This window comes from Pseudophryne corroboree, chromosome 3 (genome assembly GCF_028390025.1).
Source record: "Pseudophryne corroboree isolate aPseCor3 chromosome 3, aPseCor3.hap2, whole genome shotgun sequence".
NCBI lineage: Eukaryota > Metazoa > Chordata > Amphibia > Anura > Myobatrachidae > Pseudophryne > Pseudophryne corroboree.
The window spans coordinates 390,513,974-390,532,687 of NC_086446.1; the positions used below are offsets into that span (position 1 = coordinate 390,513,974).

Below are 18,714 nucleotides of genomic sequence, written 5' to 3' on the forward strand. Positions count from 1 at the left end.
GCGCAGTTGCAGCGTTGACAGATACCTTGTCAGCTGACCTTGATATCCTAGACAGGGATACCATTTTATTGACCTTAGGTCACATTAAAGAAGCAGTCTTATATATGAGACGCTCAAAGAGACGTTGGGCTGCTAGGTTCGAGAGCCAACGCCATGGCGATTTCTGCTAGGCGAGTCCTGTGGACCCACCAGTGGACGGGTGATGCCGATTCAAAGAAGCATATGGAGGTTTTACCATACAAAGGTGAAGTTTTATTTGGGGAAGGTCTCGCGGACCTGGTTGCCACAGCTACCGTGGGTAAATCTACTTTTTTGCCTTTTGTTCCCCCACAGCAAAAGAAAGCTCCACAATATCAGATGCAGTCCTTTCGGTCGCATAAGTCCAGAAGAGGTCGGGGCTTATCCTTCCTCGCCAGAGGTAAGGGTAGAGTGAAAAGAACACCTGCTTTCGGCTAGTTCCCAGGAGCAGAAGTCCTCCCCGGCTTCTACTAAATCCACCGCATGACGCTGGGGCTCCACTGAGGGAGTCCGCACCGGTGGGGGCACGTCTTCGACTATTCAGCCAGGTCTGGGTTCTGTCAGACGTGGATCCTTGGGCGATGGATATTGTATCCCAAGGATACAAACTGGAATTCGAAGAGGTGCCCCCTCGCCGATTTTTCAAGTCGGCCTTGCCAGCTTCTTCCCCAGAGAGGGAAGTAGTGTTAGCTGCAATTCAAAAGCTATGTCAACAGCAAGTGATTGTCAAGGTTCCCCTAGTCCAACAGGGGAAAGGGTACTATTCGACCCTGTTCGTGGTCCCGAAGCCGGATGGCTCGGTCAGACCCATTTTAAATCTAAAATCCCTAAACCTGTACTTGAAAGTTCAAATTCAAGATGGAATCGCTCCGCTGTGATCTCCAGTCTGGAAGGGGGGGGATTTTATGGTGTCACTCGACATAAAGGATGCATACCTTCATGTCCCCATATATCCTCCTCATCAGGCGTACCTGAGATTCGCTGTACAGGACTGTCATTACCAGTTTCAGACGTTGCCGTTTGGGCTTTCCACGGCCCTGAGGATTTTCACCAAGGTGATGGCAGAGATGATGGTGCTCCTGCGCAGGCAGGGAGTCACAATTATCCCATACTTGGACGATCTCCTGATAAAAGCAAGATCGAGAGATCGGTTGCAGAAGAGCGCGTCGCTCTCCCTGAGAGTGCTACAACAACACGGTTGGCTTCTCAATCTGCCAAAGTCGCAATGGATTCCAACGACTCGATTATCATTCCTAGGCATGATTCTGGACACTGAAAAGAAGAGGGTTTTTCTCCCGATGGAAAAAGCCCAGGACCTCCAGAACATGGTCAGAGACTTGCTAAAACCAAAAAGAGTGTCTATTCATCAATGCACTCGAGTTCTGGGGAAAATGGTGGCAGCCTACGAGGCCATCCCCTTCGGCAGGTTTCATGCAAGGACGTTTCAGTGGGACCTCCTGGACAAGTGGTCCGGGTCCCATCTAATACATCAGAAGATAAGCCTGTCCCCCAGGGCCACGGTGTCTCTCCTGTGGTGGCTGCAGAGTGCTCACCTTCTAGATGGTCGCAGATTCAGCATTCAAGACTGGGTTCTGGTGACCACGGATGCGAGCCTCCGAGGACGGGGAGCAGTCACACAAGGAAGACATTTTCAAGGGCTATGGTCAAGCCAGGAGGCTTGTCTACACATCAACGTACTGGAATTGAGGGCCATATAAAACGGCCTACGACAAGCGGAGAATCTTCTTCGCGACCTACCGGTTCTGATTCAATCGGACAAACGTCACAGCCGTGGCTCATGTAAACCGCCAAGGCGGGACAAGGAGCAGAGTGGCAATGGCGGAAGCCACCAGGATTCTTCGCTGGGCGGAAAATCACGTAAGCGCTCTGTCAGCGGTCTTCATTCCGGGAGTGGACAACTGGGAAGCAGACTTCCTCAGCAGACACGATCTCCATCCAGGAGAGTGGGGACTTCATCAAGAAGTTTTTACAGAGATAACAAGTATTTGGAGAATTCCTCACAAAGATATGATGGCGTCACGCCTCAACAAGAAGCTTCAGAGGTATTGTGCCAGGTCAAGAGACCCTCAGGCAGTAGCGGTGGACGCCCTGGTGACACCTTGGGTGTTTCATTCGGTCTATGTGTTCCCCCCTCTTCCTCTCATCTCAAAAATATTGAGAATCATAAGACAAAAAAGAGTGAAAACAATACTCATTGTTCCAGATTGGCCTCGAAGGGCCTGGTATTCAGATCTTCAGGAGATGCTCACAGAAGATCCATGGCCGCTTCCTCTCAGGGAGGCCCTGTTACAACAGGGGCCCTGCGTGTTCCAAGACTTACCGCGGTTATGTTTGATGGCATGGCGGTTGAACACCGAATCCTAGCTGGGAAAGGTATTCCGGAGGAAGTCATCCCTACTCTGATAAAGGCTAGGAAGGAGGTGACGGCTAAACATTATCACCGTATCTGGAGGAAGTATGTTTCTTGGTGTGAAGCCAAGAATGCTCCTACGGAGGATTTCCATCTGGGCCGTTTTCTACACTTTCTACAAACAGGAGTGGATATGGGCCTAAAATTAGGCTCCATTAAGGTACAGATTTCGGCCCTGTCTATTTTCTTTCAGAAGGAATTGGCTTCTCTCCCAGAAGTCCAGACTTTTGTAAAGGGAGTGCTGCGCATTCAGCCTCCTTTTGTGCCCCCAGTGGCACCTTGGGACCTTAACGTGGTGTTACGGTTCCTGCAGTCTCACTAGTTTGAACCTCTTCAAACGGTTGAATTGAAATTTCTCACTTGGGAGGTGGTCATGTTGTTGGCTTTGGCATCTGCACGGCGGGTGTCCGAATTGGCGGCCTTGTCTCACAAGAGCCCCTATTTGACTTTCTATGTGGATAGAGCAGAGTTGAGGACTCGTCCTCAATTTTTGCTTAAGGTGGTTTCTTCATTTCATATGAACCAACCTATTGTGGTGCCTGTGGCTACGGGTGACTTGGAGGATTCCAAGTCCCTAGATGTAGTCAGGGCCTTAAAAATCTATGTAGCCAGGACGGCTCGGGTTAGGAAAACAGAAGCACTGTTTGTCCTGTATGCAGCCAATAAAGTTGGCGCTCCTGCTTCGAAGCAGACAATTGCTCGCTGGATCTGTAACACGATTCAGCAGGCTCATTCTACGGCAGGATTGCCGTTACCAAATTCGGTAAAGGCCCATTCCACTAGGAAGGTGGCCTCTTCATGGGCGGCTGCCCGAGGTGTGTCTGCTTTACAGCTTTGCCGAGCTGCTTCCTGGTCAGGTTCGAACACTTTTGCAAAGTTCTATAAGTTTGATACCCTGGCTGATGAGGACCTTTGCGTTTGCTCAGTCGGTGCTGCAGAGTCGTCCGCACTCTCCCGCCCGGTCTGGAGCTTTGGTATAAACCCCATGGTCCTTACGGAGTCCCCAGCATCCTCTAGGACGTAAGAGAAAATAAGATTTTAAACCTACCGGTAAATCTTTTTCTCCTAGTCCGTAGAGGATGCTGGGCGCCCGTCCCAGTGTGGACAAAATCTGCAAGGCTTGTATATAGTTGTTGCTTGCATAAGGGTTATGTTACAGTTGAGATCAGTCTTTAGCTGATACTGTTTTGTTCATACTGTTAACTGGTCGCGTATAGTCCAGGTTATACGGTGTGGATGGTGTGGCCTGGTTTGAATCTTGCCCTTATATTAATAGAATCCTTCCTCGTATTGTCCATCTCCTCTGGGCACAGTTTCTCTAACTGAGGTCTGGAGGAGGGGCATAGAGGGAGGAGCCAGTGCACACCCATTCTAAAGTTCTTTATAGTGCCCATGTCTCCTGCGGAGCCAGTCTATACCCCATGGCCCTTTCGGAGTCCCCAGCATCCTCTACGGACTAGGAGAAAAAGATTTACCGGTAGGTTTAAAATCTTATTTTTTGTAGTGCTTGGCTGCACAGGCGTTCACACACTTTCAAAGCTAAAATACACTCCCCAGTGGGCGGCGATTATGCGTTTGCACGGCTGCAAAATGTAGCTAGTGAACGATCAACTCTGAATGACCCCCTAAGACCCAATCTTTATGCTGCTCTCTAGGGGTAGGTTTTTGGTGTGGCAGTTGCCATTTTGAACAACCTTTCATATTCAAAATTATTCAAATTCAAAATTGTACTTCACCCCCTACGATATACTGCTCCTATATACGCACTGCACCCTCATACCCCTCCATATAGTGCATCTTATATACAGGGCACATCCCTCCATATTCTGCTTCCGCTCTGTATCGCATACTCTGCACACCCTCCTACATGTACTATGCAGCTACCTCCGCTTTCTTGCCATTCTGTGACTCTGTAAGAAGTAGCAGCAGTAACCAGGAAACTGATGTAGGAACCGCCAGACGGTCCTGCAGCACTCAGGGTGGAGGCATCGGGGACACATGTGACCACTTACCGACGGGGGAGAAGGTGAATTGGTCCTGCAGGAAGGGGTGAGACCCTGTGTGGGGTGATCGGTGTGGTGACTAGGAGGAGCAGGGGTCGGCGCTGGGGCTGCAGATGATGCGGGTGTAAAGGCAGATATTCGGTTCAGTTGCCTTATATATACTGTGCGCCGGTGGAGGGGGGGTCCTGTGCTTGTACCTCCCATACGCCGCACAGACCATGCCAATACCCCTCCGGCTACTGGTGCCCTCTGCCCCCAGAGTGGTCAAGAGCTCTGCAAGGACTGGTGAGCTTCAACATGACAGTACTGGTGTATATAGTGCAACATCATTAAAGCCTGCCCATTACAGATATACAGCATCTAGAATATTTAAAATATATAAAAGGCTAATGCCACACCCTCAGCATGGAAAGCTGTTAAGATACCACTGCACGGGATCCCGGCGATCACAGTGCAGACGCCGGTATCCCGCACAGCAGTACAATGCCGGCACTGGAATACTGGTGAGACAGGCTATTTTCCCTCTGTGGGTGTCCATGACACATATAGAGGAAGAATATAACCTGTGGCAAGCGCATGCCCGCAGTGCGGCGAGCGCATCGAGCCCGCAAGAGGCTTTCTAGTGTTCGCCCTGCTGCCGGCATACTTGTGGCCGGGATGTCACTGTATACTGACGGCGGCATCCCAGCCAGCGGTAACTCATACTGAACCCCTCAGCATGACAAAGCCCCAGCTCCCAGCAGCAGGACTTACAGAAACCCGTCAACTCCTGTGTGAGTAGTGACCTCCCCCCACCCTATAATCTGGCCCTGGTGTCGGTCATTTTGACGGGCAAATAACTAGTAAATATATAGGGTTCAGTATGAAATACCTGCGGCCGGGAAGCCGGCCATCAGTATACCGACCGCGGCATCCCAGCCACCAGTATGCCAGCAGCGGGGTGAGTGCTAGAAAGCCCCTTTCTGGCTCACGTTTGCCGCGCTGCAGGCACGGTGTCTCACTGCGCTCTCCGCAGGTTATATTATCCCTCTAGTGGAGAATAGCCTGTGGTGCCGGTATTCAGGCGGCGGCATTTCACCACTAGTCAGGATTCAGGCGACGGCACTGTGTCCGCCAGGATCCCGACTAGTGGTATTGTAACCACTTCCTAATATATAATATGGAGCAACAATTATTTCTGTAGCGGGGTACACTGGTTTCCACAGGGAATAACATCGGGGTGTAGAGTTGGATCTTGACCCGAGGCACCAACAGGCTAAAGCTTTGACTGTTCCCAGGATGCACTGCACCGCCTCCTCTATAGCCCCGCCTCCAGGCACTGGAGCTCAGTTTGTAAGTTGGTGCCTGCAGTGCAGGTCACTAACAGGGGGTGCTGCGCTAGGCATCCCTAATAAGAGCTTTCTAAGAAGAAAGAAGACTTCAAGGGCCGCAGCACAGGCACTAGATGCTGTGTATGTCATGCTGACATTCTGTGCTGTGGCTCCATCACCTCCCCCAGCGGCGCTGCATACTCCCGGGCCCTGGTTGCCAGGTACTTGCAGCAGAGGCGCTCCGTCATCTGGCACACATCACCGCTGCTGCTCTCCTGGATCGTATGGCAGCACTTCAGTGAGGAGGTGAAAGAGTCCCCCAGGTGGGAACTGCTGAAATCGCGGTCCGGTTCGCAGTCCCAGGAGATGGACATTGTGGCCGTGCAGGGACCCCACTATAACCACCAGGTCAGGGAGCACAGGTCGGATTTACTAAAATCTGTTTATTATAGGCTCCACAGTACCCGCTGGTGAAGTCCAGCAAAGGGGATAAGACGCTGACCTGTAGCCCCTCCCCCAACTCCAGGCGCCATCTACAGCAGGTGTTCCCTCCCTGGAGCTGTATCTCTCTCTCTCCCTCACTCCCTGTCAACGTTTGGGTGCCATTTCAAAGAGCTGCGCTGATCCTGGGACTGCTGGGCACTGTCTCCTCTGTAAAGCCGTCTGTATCATCAACGCTGTGCATTTATAGGACACTTAAGTATTCTACATGTTGTTTAGACAGTGTTAGTTAAGAACAAGTGCGCTTCAATATGAATATTTAGTACAAGTATTCGGTGATATACATCTAGTGGTTACTGTGCATTGTTATATCTGTATACATACATATCTTTATGAAGTATTGCTAGTCCAGTGAAGTTTTATTTTTTATATGTAATAATTTCTGCATTGTACCTGTGACACTGTGTGCCTATAGCTGCTGTGTGGATTCTATTCTGTGTTTAACACATATTGCTATCACTATATTCTGTGCCCTGGGGGTCTAAGTGCGTCAGGGTCTCATATACATATAGTGTTTCACAGGATATACTGTTTTATATTTTTCACTGTGTGTTTCAGTCACCTCATACCACTTAAATCCTCTGTCTGTGCTCTGCAATTGCGGTCACATATCTTTGGTTTTTTTTGGTCAGGTATTGTGTTTGTCTGGCTATATTGTACTGATATACCCTAAGGCTACATTCCCAATAATGTCTGCTACACAAGGCGGGAAATCTGCAGAAGCTCCTGCATCAAGCAGTGCTGGCGCCACGGATTTACTGGAGGAAAAGATTTATGCTGAGGGTTCAGGTACTGGGTGTTCTGCACCCCCTAGTCAGTCCGCAGCACCTGTAGCAGATCCACCTTGGGCTGCATTTTCAAATATGCTGACTACGCTTGTAACAAGACTTAAGCCCCCTGTGGGACCTCCTGTGCCATTACAGCCGATATTGTCCCTGTAGTTAATCCACCATGGGCGGATACTCCGTCAACCCAGTTACAGCAATTAACTCGGTATGGAAACTTCGCTTTTATTGTACTGGCTTTGGAACCCAAGGACTATATGGTATCCCTGGACATACAGGATGCTTACCTACACATACCTATTGCCTATTTGCAACCTTCATTATCAGTTCCAAGCCTTGCCTTTCGGACTGACCACGGCTCCTCGGATCTTTACCAAGGTCATGGCGGCCCTTCTCTGCTATCAGGGTATCGGGATCCTGCCGTATCTGGGCGACTTGTTGATCCTGGCAAACTCCTCCGTCATCTGGAACTGACTGTCCAATTCCTACAAGCCCACGGGTGGCTCATCAACTGGAAGAAATCCCACTGGTCCCTGCTCAGAGCATGGTCCACCTGGGGGGAATTACTGGACACACGCAACCAACGTTTGTTCTCTTCTCAAGAGAAGGTCCTGAAACTTCAGGACAGAATCAGATGCTTCCTTTCTCGCCCAAGAGTGTTGATACACTCGGCGATGCAAGTACAAGGCCTCATGGTGTCGGCTTTCGACATGGTAGAGTACGCTCAATTTAATTCCCGCCCTCTGCAGAGGTTAATCCTTTCCAAGTGGGACGGCCTGCCTCACCGAATCAGGTCTCAAATGATCTCCTTGACTCCGGAGGTTCGTCTGTTACTGAGTGGGTGGCTACACGACCAACAATTGAGCAAGGGTCGTCCCTTCTGGATCTCCAACTGGGTCCTCCTAACAACGGATACCAGTCTGTGGGATTGGGGCGTGGTGTTGGAGCAACACTCTCTCCAGGGTCGGGGGACCAGGGAGGAATCTCTCCTCCCGATAAACATTCTTAAATTGTGGACAGTGTTCAATGCATTGACACTGGCCCTGCCTTTTGTACAGAACAGGCCTGTTCACGTAGAATCAGACAACGCCACCACGGTGGCGTAGATAAACCATCAAGGCGGCACTCGAAGCCGCATGGCAATGATGGAAGTGTCAAACACCATCTGCCAGCAGTATCGGCAGTGTTCATTCTGGGGCTTCTCAACTGGGAAATGGACTTCCTCATTCGTCGGGACATACACGCCGGGGAGTGGAGTCTTTATCCGGTCTTCCAACTCCTTGTGGACAAGTGGGGTCTACCAGATGTAGACCTGATGGCGTCTCGACACAATCACAAGGTTCCGGTCTTCGGAGCAAGGACAAGGGATCTTCAAGCAGCATTCATGGACACACTGGCAATTCCATGGAACTTTCGGCTGCCATACGTGTTCCCTCCAGTGTCACTCCTGCCCAGGGTACTACGGAAGTTCAAGCAAGAAGGAGGAATACTGCTTCTAGTCGCTCCAGCATGGACCAGACGGCATTGGTTCTCAGACCTGCAGGGTCTCTCGATCGAGTGTCCTCTTCTACTTCCTCATCACCTAGACCTCCTCGTTCAGGGCCCTTGTATTTACCAGGACCTGGCAAGACTGGCTTTGACGGCGTGGCTCTTGAAGCTTCACTCCTGAGGGCCAAAGGATTTTCTGAGGAGGTTATTCAAACTATGTTGAAGGCCCGCAAACCGGCTTCTGCACAAATTTATTATAGGGTTTGGAACTCTTACTTCACCTGGTGTGCTGCTAAGAATTACGATGCATACAAGTTTAGTCCTTCCAGACTTCTGTCTTTTTTTGCAACAAGACCTGGATTTAGGACTCCCTCAAGGTTTACATTTCTGCCTTGTCAGTGTGATTTCAGCAAAAAATTGTCTATTCCTGACGTTCATACATTCACTCGGGGCGTACTACGGATTCAGCCTCCCCATGTCCCTCCTGTGGCTCCATGGGATCTGTCTGTTGTTCTTAATGCCCTTCAAGAGTCTCCGTTTGAACCTCTTGAGTCTGTGGCCCTTAAATGCCATACGCTTCAGGTCATTTTTCTGTTAGCTATTGCCTCTGCTAGGAGGGTGTCAGACTTGGGCACTTTGTCCTGTCGTCCACCCTTTCTGATTTTTCACTGTGACCAGGCAGTTCTTAGAACTCGCCCTGGTTATCTACCTAAGGTGGTGTCATCGTTCCACCTTATCCATTGTGTTTCCGGCCTTTGTCTCCTGGTTTGTCCTCCAAAGAGCGGTCTTTGGATGTGGTACGGGGCTCTCCGTATATATGTAGAAAGGACTGCCTCTATCAGGAGATCAGATTCTCTTTTTGTACTTTCATTTTCATAAACGTGGCTGGCCTGCGTATAAGCAGACCTTGGCCAGATGGATTAGAATGGTGATTGCACAGGCTGGACTCCCAGCTCCTGTTTCTATCAAGGCCCATTCTAATTGGTCAGTTGGACCTTCTTGGGCGGCTCGCCGTGGCGCATCCGCTGAACAATTGTGCAAGGCGGCTGTATGGTCCTCAGTGAACACGTTCATCAGGTTCTATGCCTTTAATACTTCCGCCTCCCAGGATGCTTCCTTTGGACGCCGTGTTCTTGTGCCCGCTACAGTGTGTCCCCTCCCATGAGGAACTGCTTTAGGACATCCCCAATGTTATTCCCTGTGGAAACCAGTGTACCTCACAGAAAGAGATTTAACAATGGTAAGTCTTACCATAAATCTCCTTTTCTCTGTTGTAATTCTTCCTTCGGGATTTAAAAAAGCAACCTAGAATGAATGAAAAGGTGCAGGATTGGTGTAATACATTCACCACAGTTTTTTGTTATACGTTCATGACTCGATCTCTTCTGAAACCTGGCAAATCAGGTGCTTAATTGATTTAATGGTTAGCTCTTTAAGGAAAAACAAAGCTGAGCAGGATAGAGTGCTTTAGTGGAGTATATTTCTTGCATCCGTCTGTAGTACGGATATGCTGGACTCTCTCAATAGAACGTCTAAGTCCCCGAAAAACATCTAATTCTTGGTGCAGAAACTAATAAGACCAGTCTAAATGTTACATGCCAATCTCATTTGACCTTCTGTGCAGCTGACAGTCGATTGATTCTCATGCCTGCGGTTTGTACCACTGATTTGGCAGTGCCAGCTTGGGCTAGAACCCTAGTCTAGTCTAGTTTTACACAGCTCATTGTTCAGCCACAGACAGCAGGGAAAGAGAGCCAACCCTCCATCCCTGTTACTGTGCTTCTGTTGATGCCATGCATCTGTGTGTGCTTGCTTGGGAGTGCAGCTAAACGAGACTGTGTACGTTAACCCTGGATAAGTCTGTTCAGTGTCTGTATAAGGATTCTTCCTTAGCAGGCATCTTGGAGAACTTTTTAGTAGCTAAGACACAAGTATAAAGGAGCCAGACATTGAGTTCTTATTGTTTTTCAATGAGGATTCTAATCTATGGAAGATTACTTAGTGCATCCCAGTGCGACATGCACTTCACATCCAAGATAGCAATGTGTACATTTAGCCGGAAGTTGCTGGTTAAAACAGCAGGCCCAGCAGGTAAGGGGGGCAAGATTCTATTCCAACTTATTTTTGTTAGACAACCGCTAAGTACCTTCCAGCCAATTTTGAGTCATTAACTCAACATATTTGTTCAGGTGGACAGATTTGCTTGTTGTCAAGGAGTTGATGGTGCCCATGGCTGGCAAGAATAACTGACTTGCATGTCCCACTCCGGAGGAGCCACAGTAGTCTCCTCAGAGTTACTTTGTGGTTCCATCATTTGTGATGTCTGGCCCTTTTGTTTGGTCTGAAAAAGGCCCCTTGGGTATTCGGGAAAATTGTGGAAGTCCATGGAGACAATGTTTGTTTCTTACTGGGAAGTTCTCTTAATCGAGTTGGAGTCATGTCTACATTTTAAATACATGAGACTTTTCCTGGTAATGGGTTTGGAATCCTACAGTTTATCAATTGTAGCAAATCCAAACTGTGCTGAGGCTGGTATTCATGTGGTTTTTGTCGCATAGAGTGTATCTAAACTAGTTCTTGTGAAATGTCAAGGCACAGAACCGTTTGTGAGCAGTACTGCACACCTAAAAAAATCAGCATGTTCACTTTCTTCACAAACTCACTATGAAGCTCAACAGAGGCCACTGGAGAGCCATGATCTACGACTACAAGACTGGTCTGGCGTGCGTAGGAGAGTTTTGACTGATGGCAAGCTGCTTTTGGGGAGGAAGCACTGTACCGAACCATTATGTTTGAGTGGTTTGCAGAATTTTGGCACGGGAAACAATACCTGCAATATGAATCCAACCTGTGTCAAACATCACCAAGGACATTGTTGCTGATGTGTGGGTCATAGTTGAGGTGGATGCCACAGTGACCCTGGCACAGTTAGAGAAGAGGAATGGCATCTCAATGGGATCCATCCTCTTGATACTCCACAAAAAGCTTGGTCTGAGCACAGTTTCTGCACACTGGGTGCCCTATCAGCTGACTCGAGAGCAGGATGAGGCTCGAGTGACTTGGTGTTGTAACATGCTGTCCAGATTTGATGGTGGTCCCTCAAATGCTGTCTGGGAGGTTGTCAGTTGTGATGATTTCTGGATCTACAGTTTTGATCCTCAGACCAAACAGTCAGCCCAGTGGACCCCAGTTGGAAGTGCGCCACAACAGAGGTTCCGACCTGAGTGCAGTGTGGGCAAGCAGATAGTGACTGTTTTTGTGGCCAAGACTGGTCATATAGCTACCATACCACTTGTGAAGCAGCACACTGTCACTGGGGACTGGTAAGCCAACCAATGCCTGCAGCAAGTGCTGGAAGCCATTTCCAGGTGCCATCCAAGGAGTTGCGATCGTGGTGCTCTTAATTACGATAATGTACCTGCCCACAAGTCAAGATAGTGGTGACTTTTTTGGCCCATAAATTCATCCAGGAGCTTGGTCATCCGCCGTACATTCCAGACCTGGCCCCTGCAACTTCTTTGTGTTCAACAAATCAAGCACAAGATGCATGGGATACGTTTTGAGTCACCTGAAGCTTCAGTGGAGACCTTCATCCAGGATGTAGAATACATATCTGCTTCGAACTGGTCCAGCTGCTTCACCAAATGGTTTGAGCGTATGTAACTTTGCACAGACTCCTCTGTCTAGTACATTGAAAAATTTTTAGGTTTACTTTGTAAATATACTTTTTGTGACTCCAGAAACGTATTTCGCACTCCTCAGGTGGTTTATAAATTCTACAGAAATCAGGAAATTATAGCTCCGGCATCAGGATCTCTTCACTTACTGGCAGTTGACTTGGCATTAAGGATATATGTCAGAACAACACTTGAGTGTAGAAAGATTAAAATGATCTTCTGGTCTGATAAATTTGTCTAAAAGAAATTGAGCTGCTTCTGGGAGACACTAGGCACCATGCTTTTTTTATTTATATTTTGCTGTATTTATTTGACAATTGTTTTAAGGGTGGTACACACGAAGAGATCCGTGCTAAAATTCTAAGCAATCTGACTAGATTACTTAGTCTTTAAGCACGTATCTCTTCGTGTGTATGCCCATAGCGATAGTGATGCGCGGCCCCGCGCGACGCTATCGCCTACAGGCACAATCTAGTCAGGTTGCTCGCTTCACTGCAGTGGGAAGTGAGCCTTCCCCACACACGCTCAGCACATATCACGCTGTGTGCTGAGTGGGGGGAGAGATGCGTGCTGAGCGGTCTGCACCAGATCACACAGCACACATTTCTACCGTGTGTATTACTATTATACATTACAAAAACACTGGATGAGTAAAAGGGGGTTTTACTCATCCAGTGTTTTTGTAATGTATAATAGTAATACCGTCCAAGTTCAAAAATGATACTTCTCATGTAGAAAATGTCCTCTTAAGTTAGATAAAGTTGATAGGAAAGTATCCAGAGCATTTGTTGTGGGTTGATGTGTCGTACTGTTGCACTTTATCAGTTGAAAATGTTAATCAGAATCAATGTTTGCCTCCCAGAAAACCCATATAAACAGCTGCCTTGTGATTGCCACAAAAGTATGCCGGGGAGATCTGCAGTCATGCTTGGTCCACTGTGGTAAGTACTGTGCAGTGTATATTTTATGACTCTGTTTTCAAATGCTGAATGCCCTGGGTTATGACAGATGACCAGTATTATGGGATTGACTCTAGTTTAACAATAACTTGTAGCAAACTGAACAAAGGGGGTGTTTCAGACCTGATTGTAAATGTGCTAAATTTATCACATCTATGATCAGTGTCACTGACATGGAGGGGGAAGCCCCGCACGTCAGGCGATGCACCTGCCCCCTCCTGCACACGAGTGCGAAAGCATTGGTGGCCGTGATGCTTTCGCACCCGCCAAGTAGCTCCCTACCTGCGCAGCCTAACTGCGTGTGATGTCACGCAGCCGCTGCGAACTGTCTGGACACTCCTGCATTGTCCAGACCACTCCACACCAACGGCATTCCCCCTCCTGCCCCGCGACCGCCTCTGCATGATTGACATTGATCGTATCTCACTGGGTGTGCACGCGCAGTACGCCCGCTGCGCAAAGGGCTTCAGACTGCGATTGGGTTTTAATTAGGCCCATAATTTAAACTATCAAGATTTTGAATAGTATTAACCTTTTTCTTGCTAATAAAACCATATAGTTTGAGTGTCATTTGAACTAAAAGTAACCTTTTCCAAGGCAAGTTCAATCCTTTAGCATCAGGGGTGACCATTTTAACCAGCATGAGTGTGCATATATGTTCTCAGTAGAATAAGTCTGGGTCCTGGCTCATGGGGAGGACATGTGAAGAGGAGGATTACCACAGAGGATGGCTCTAAGAGGATCTGAATGACGTACAACGCAATAATAGAAGGGGTATAGGACATAAGATAAGTGCTCCCTGGAAAGACTTGTCAGTGAGGGGTGGGCTAAATTTGTGTAATGAGATCATGTGGTTGCGGTCTGCCAAGTAGTAGGAAAAAAAGGAATTTTCCCTGATCTATAAGACAGTTTGTGATATCTTGCTGCTGTTGGGATGAATGATATGGTTATAATGAATGGTGGAGTGCTACATAGTAGTGGTGTTTGTAAGGCTGAATTTTACTGTGGGCATGGTAGCTGCAGTTGGAGACAGCTACACGAGAAGTATAGAGTATTTTCTCTGACGTCCTAGTGGATGTTGGGTACTCCGTAAGGACCATGGGGAATAGACGGGCTCCGCAGGAGACTGGGCACTCTTTAAAGAAAGATTAGGTACTATATCTGGTGTGCACTGGCTCCTCCCTCTATGCCCCTCCTCCAGACCTCAGTTAGAATCTGTGCCCGGCCAGAGCTGGATGCACTTAGTGGGCTCTCCTGAGCTCACTAAAAAAGAAAGTATTTGTTAGGTTTTCTATTTTCAGTGAGATCTGCTGGCAACAGACTCACTGCTACGTGGGACTTAGGGGAGAGAAGCAAACCTACCTGCTTGCAGCTAGTTTGTGCTTCTAAGGCTACTGGACACCATTAGCTCCAGAGGGATCGAACACAGGGCTCGACCTCGATCGTCCGTTCCCGGAGCCGCGCCGCCGTCCCCCTTGCAGAGCCAGAAGACGGAAGATTCCAGAGAAAATCGGCGGCTGAAGACTCCGGTCTTCAATAAGGTAGCGCACAGCACTGCAGCTGTGCGCCATTGCTCCCACAGCACACCACACGCTCCGGTCACTGGTGGGTGCTGGGGGGGGCGGGGGGCGCCCTGGGCTGCAATTTGTATACCTTACTTGGCAAAATGCACATAATACAGTTCTAAACTGTATATGTGCCTAATCCCCCGCCATAAATATTAAAAAAAAGCGGGAGAAGCCCGCCGCTGAAGGGGCGGGGCTATCTTCCTCAGCACAGCCAGCGCCATTTTCTCTTCACAGCTCCGCTGGAAGGACGCTCCCCAGGCTCTCCCCTGCAGTATACACTACGGAAAGGGTAAAAAAGAGAGGGGAGGCACATAAATTTAGGCGCAATTGTGATAATAAGCAGCTATTGGGGGGAAAATTCACTTTGTACTAGTGTAAATCCCTCTGTTATATAGCGCTCTGGTGTGTGCTGGCATACTCTCTCTCTGTCTCCCCAAAGGACTTTGTGGGGTCCTGTCCTCAGTCAGAGCATTCCCTGTGTGTGTGTGCTGTGTGTCGGTACGGCTGTGTCGACATGTTTGATGAGGACGCTTACGTGGAGGCGGAGCAGGTGCCGATAAGTGTGATGTCGCCCCCTGCGGGGCCGACACCAGAGTGGATGGATATGTGGAAGGTATTAACCGACGGTGTCAACTCCTTGCATAAAAGGTTCGATGACGCAGCTTTGGGACAGCCGGCATCTCAGCCCGCGCCTGCCCAGGCATCTCAGAGGCCATCAGGGGCTCAAAAACGCCCGCTACCTCAGATGGCAGACACAGATGTCGACACGGAGTCTGACTCCAGTGTCGACGAGGATGAGACAAATGTACAATCCACAAGGGCCATCCGATGCATGATTACGGCAATGAAAAATGTGTTGCACATTTCTGACATTAACCCGGTTACCACAAAAAAGGGTATTATGTTTGGGGAGAAAAAGCAGCCAGTTTTCCCCCATCTGATGAGTTAAATGAATTGTGTTTAGAAGCGTGGGGTTCCCCAGATAAGAAACTAGTGATTTCTAAGCGGTTACTAATGGCGTACCCTTTCCCGCCAACGGATAGGTTACGCTGGGAGACATCCCCTAGGGTGGACAAGGCGCTCACACGCTTATCAAAAAAGGTGGCACTGCCGTCTCAGGATACGGCCGCCTTAAAGGAGCCTGCAGATAGAAAGCAGGAGGCTATCCTGAAGTCTGTGTATACACACTCAGGTACTATACTGAGACCTGCTATTGCTTCAGCATGGATGTGTAGTGCTGCAGCAGCATGGTCTGATTCCCTGTCAGATAACATTGATTCCCTTGACAGGGACACTATTTTGCTAACCATAGAGCATATTAAAGACGTAGTCTTATATATGAGGGATGTACAGAGGGACATTTGCCGGCTGGCATCTAGAATTAATGCAATGTCCATTTCTGCCAGGAGAGTATTATGGACTCGGCAGTGGACAGGTGATGCTGATTCTAAAAGGCACATGGAGGTTTTGCCTTCTAAGGGTGAGGAATTGTTTGGGGACGGTCTCTCGGACATCGTATCCACAGCAACAGCTGGGAAGTCGACTTTTTTACCTCAGGTTCCCTCACAGCCTAAGAAAGCACCGTATTATCAAGTACAGTCCTTTCGGCCTCAGAAAGGCAACCGTGTCAGAGGCGCGTCCTTTCTGCCCAGAGGCAGGGGTAGAGGGAAAAAGCTGCACCAGACAGCCAGTTCCCGGGAACAAAAATCCTCCCCTGCTTCCACTAAGTCCACCGCATGACGCTGGGGCTCCACAGGTGGAGCCAGGTGCATTGGGGGCCCGTCTCTGGAACTTCAGCGACCAGTGGGTTTGCTCACAGGTGGATCTTTGGGTTCTACAAGTGGTATCTCAGGGATACAAGCTGGAGTTCGAGACGTCTCCCCCTCGCCGTTACCTCAAATCAGCCTTGCCAGCTACTCCCAAGGAAAGGGAGGTAGTACTGGCGGCAATTCACAAGCTGTACCTCCAGCAGGTGATAATCAAAGTTCCCCTCCTTCAACAGGGACGGGGTTACTATTCCACAATGTTTGTGGTACCGAAACCAGACGGTTCGGTGAGACGCATTCTATATTTGAAATCCTTGAACACATATAAGGAAGTTCAAGTTCAAAATGGAATCGCTCAGGGCGGTTATTGCAAGCCTGGAAGAGGGGGATTATATGGTATCACTGGACATCAAGGATGCTTACCTACATGTCCCCATTTACCCACCTCACCAGGAGTACCTCCGATTTGTGGTATAGGACTGCCATTACCAATTCCAACCGTGGAGTTGAAGTATCTCACGTGGAAAGTGGTCATGCTTTTGGCCTTGGCTTCGGCTAGGCGTGTGTCAGAATTGGCGGCTTTGTCATGTAAAAGCCCCTATCTGATCTTCCATATGGACAGGGCAGAATTGAGGACTCGTCCCCAATTTCTCCCTAAGGTGGTATCAGCGTTTCATTTGAACCAACCTATTGTGGTGCCTGCGGCTACTCGGGACTTGGAGGCTTCCAAGTTGCTGGACGTAGTCCGGGCCCTGAAAATCTATGTTTCCAGGACGACTAGAGTCAGAAAACTGACTCGCTGTTTATCCTGCATGCACCCAACAAGCTGGGTGCTCCTGCTTCTAAGCAGACTATTGCTCGCTGGATCTGTAGCACGATTCAACTTGCACATTCTGCGGCTGGACTGCCGCATCCTAAATCAGTAAAAGCCCATTCCACGAGGAAGGTGGGCTCTTCTTGGGCGGCTGCCCGAGGGGTCTCGGCTTTACAACTTTGCCGAGCTGCTACCTGGTCGGGATCAAACACGTTTGCGAAATTCTACAAGTTTGATACCCTGGCCGAGGAGGACCTTGAGTTTGCTAATTCGGTGCTGCAAAGTCATCCGCACTCTCCCGCCCGTTTGGGAGCTTTGGTATAATCCCCATGGTCCTTACGGAGTACCCAGCATCCACTAGGACGTCGGAGAAAATAAGAATTTACTCACCGGTAATTCTATTTCTCGTAGTCCGTAGTGGATGCTGGGAGCCCGTCCCAAGTGCGGACTTCTGCAATACTTGTATATAGTTATTGCTTAACTATAGGGTTATTGTTCTGAGCCATCTGTTGAATGCGGCTCAGCTGTTGTTCATACTGTTAACTGGGTATAGTTATCACAAGTTGTACGGTGTGATTGGTGTGGCTGGTATGAGTCTTACCCTGGATTCCAAATCCTTTCCTAGTAATGTCAGCTCTTCCGGGCACAGTTTCCCTAACTGAGGCCTGGAGGAGGGGCATAGAGGGAGGAGCCAGTGCACACCAGATATAGTACCTAATCTTTCTTTAAAGAGTGCCCAGTCTCCTGCGGAGCCCGTCTATTCCCCATGGTCCTTACGGAGTACCCAGCATCCACTACGGACTACGAGAAATAGAATTACCGGTGAGTAAATTCTTATTATTTCTTTCATACTAATACACAAGGCTCCATTTATGCAAAGTCTTACAAACAATAGCAGGTGCTGAACATGCCACAGTTTCTCAAATCCAGTCTTCGGGACACACTAACACTTAATGTAGTACATTGTAAATTGAGTTATCTGGTTGTTATGGTTTTTATGGTATTTGGAACTCGAATGATCTAAATATATACATATTCACGTAGGTACGTGTATGTATATATTCTAATCATACTCAATAAAAATTCCTTATGTGATTGCTGTGTAAGCCCTGAATCAGTTGCAGATTTGTGACTTGTTGTGCATAAAGGGCAGGACCCAAGGTTTTCCAGCAGAATATTCCCCAGAGCATCACACTGCCTCAGCAGGATTGCCTTCTTCCCATAGTGTTTCTGGCACCATCTCTTCCCCATGCAAACGAAGCACACGCACCTGACCACCTACATAATGTCAAAGTACTGTGATTCATCAGACCAGGCCACATTCTTCCATATCTTCATGGTCCAGTTCTAACACCAACAGTGCTCGCTGTAGAGATTTTCAGCAGTAGGCAGGA

The 18,714-nt window shown here is 48.7% G+C and overlaps 1 protein-coding gene and 1 long non-coding RNA gene across 7 annotated transcripts in view; one reads left to right on the forward strand and one right to left on the reverse strand.

Moving 5' to 3' along the window:
• Window positions 1-18,714, forward strand: part of TRMT1L (tRNA methyltransferase 1 like) — a 102,642-nt gene that overhangs the window by 66,955 nt on the left and 16,973 nt on the right. For all 6 annotated transcript variants that reach the window (XM_063960060.1, XM_063960061.1, XM_063960063.1 and 3 more), the window contains exon 13: window positions 13,076-13,154. In XM_063960060.1, coding sequence (XP_063816130.1) covers window positions 13,076-13,154 — 79 coding nt within the window. The remainder of the gene's footprint in view (window positions 1-13,075; window positions 13,155-18,714) is intronic.
• Window positions 1-18,714, reverse strand: part of LOC135055700 (uncharacterized) — a 140,148-nt gene that overhangs the window by 25,290 nt on the left and 96,144 nt on the right. The gene's annotated exons all lie outside the window — the stretch shown is intronic.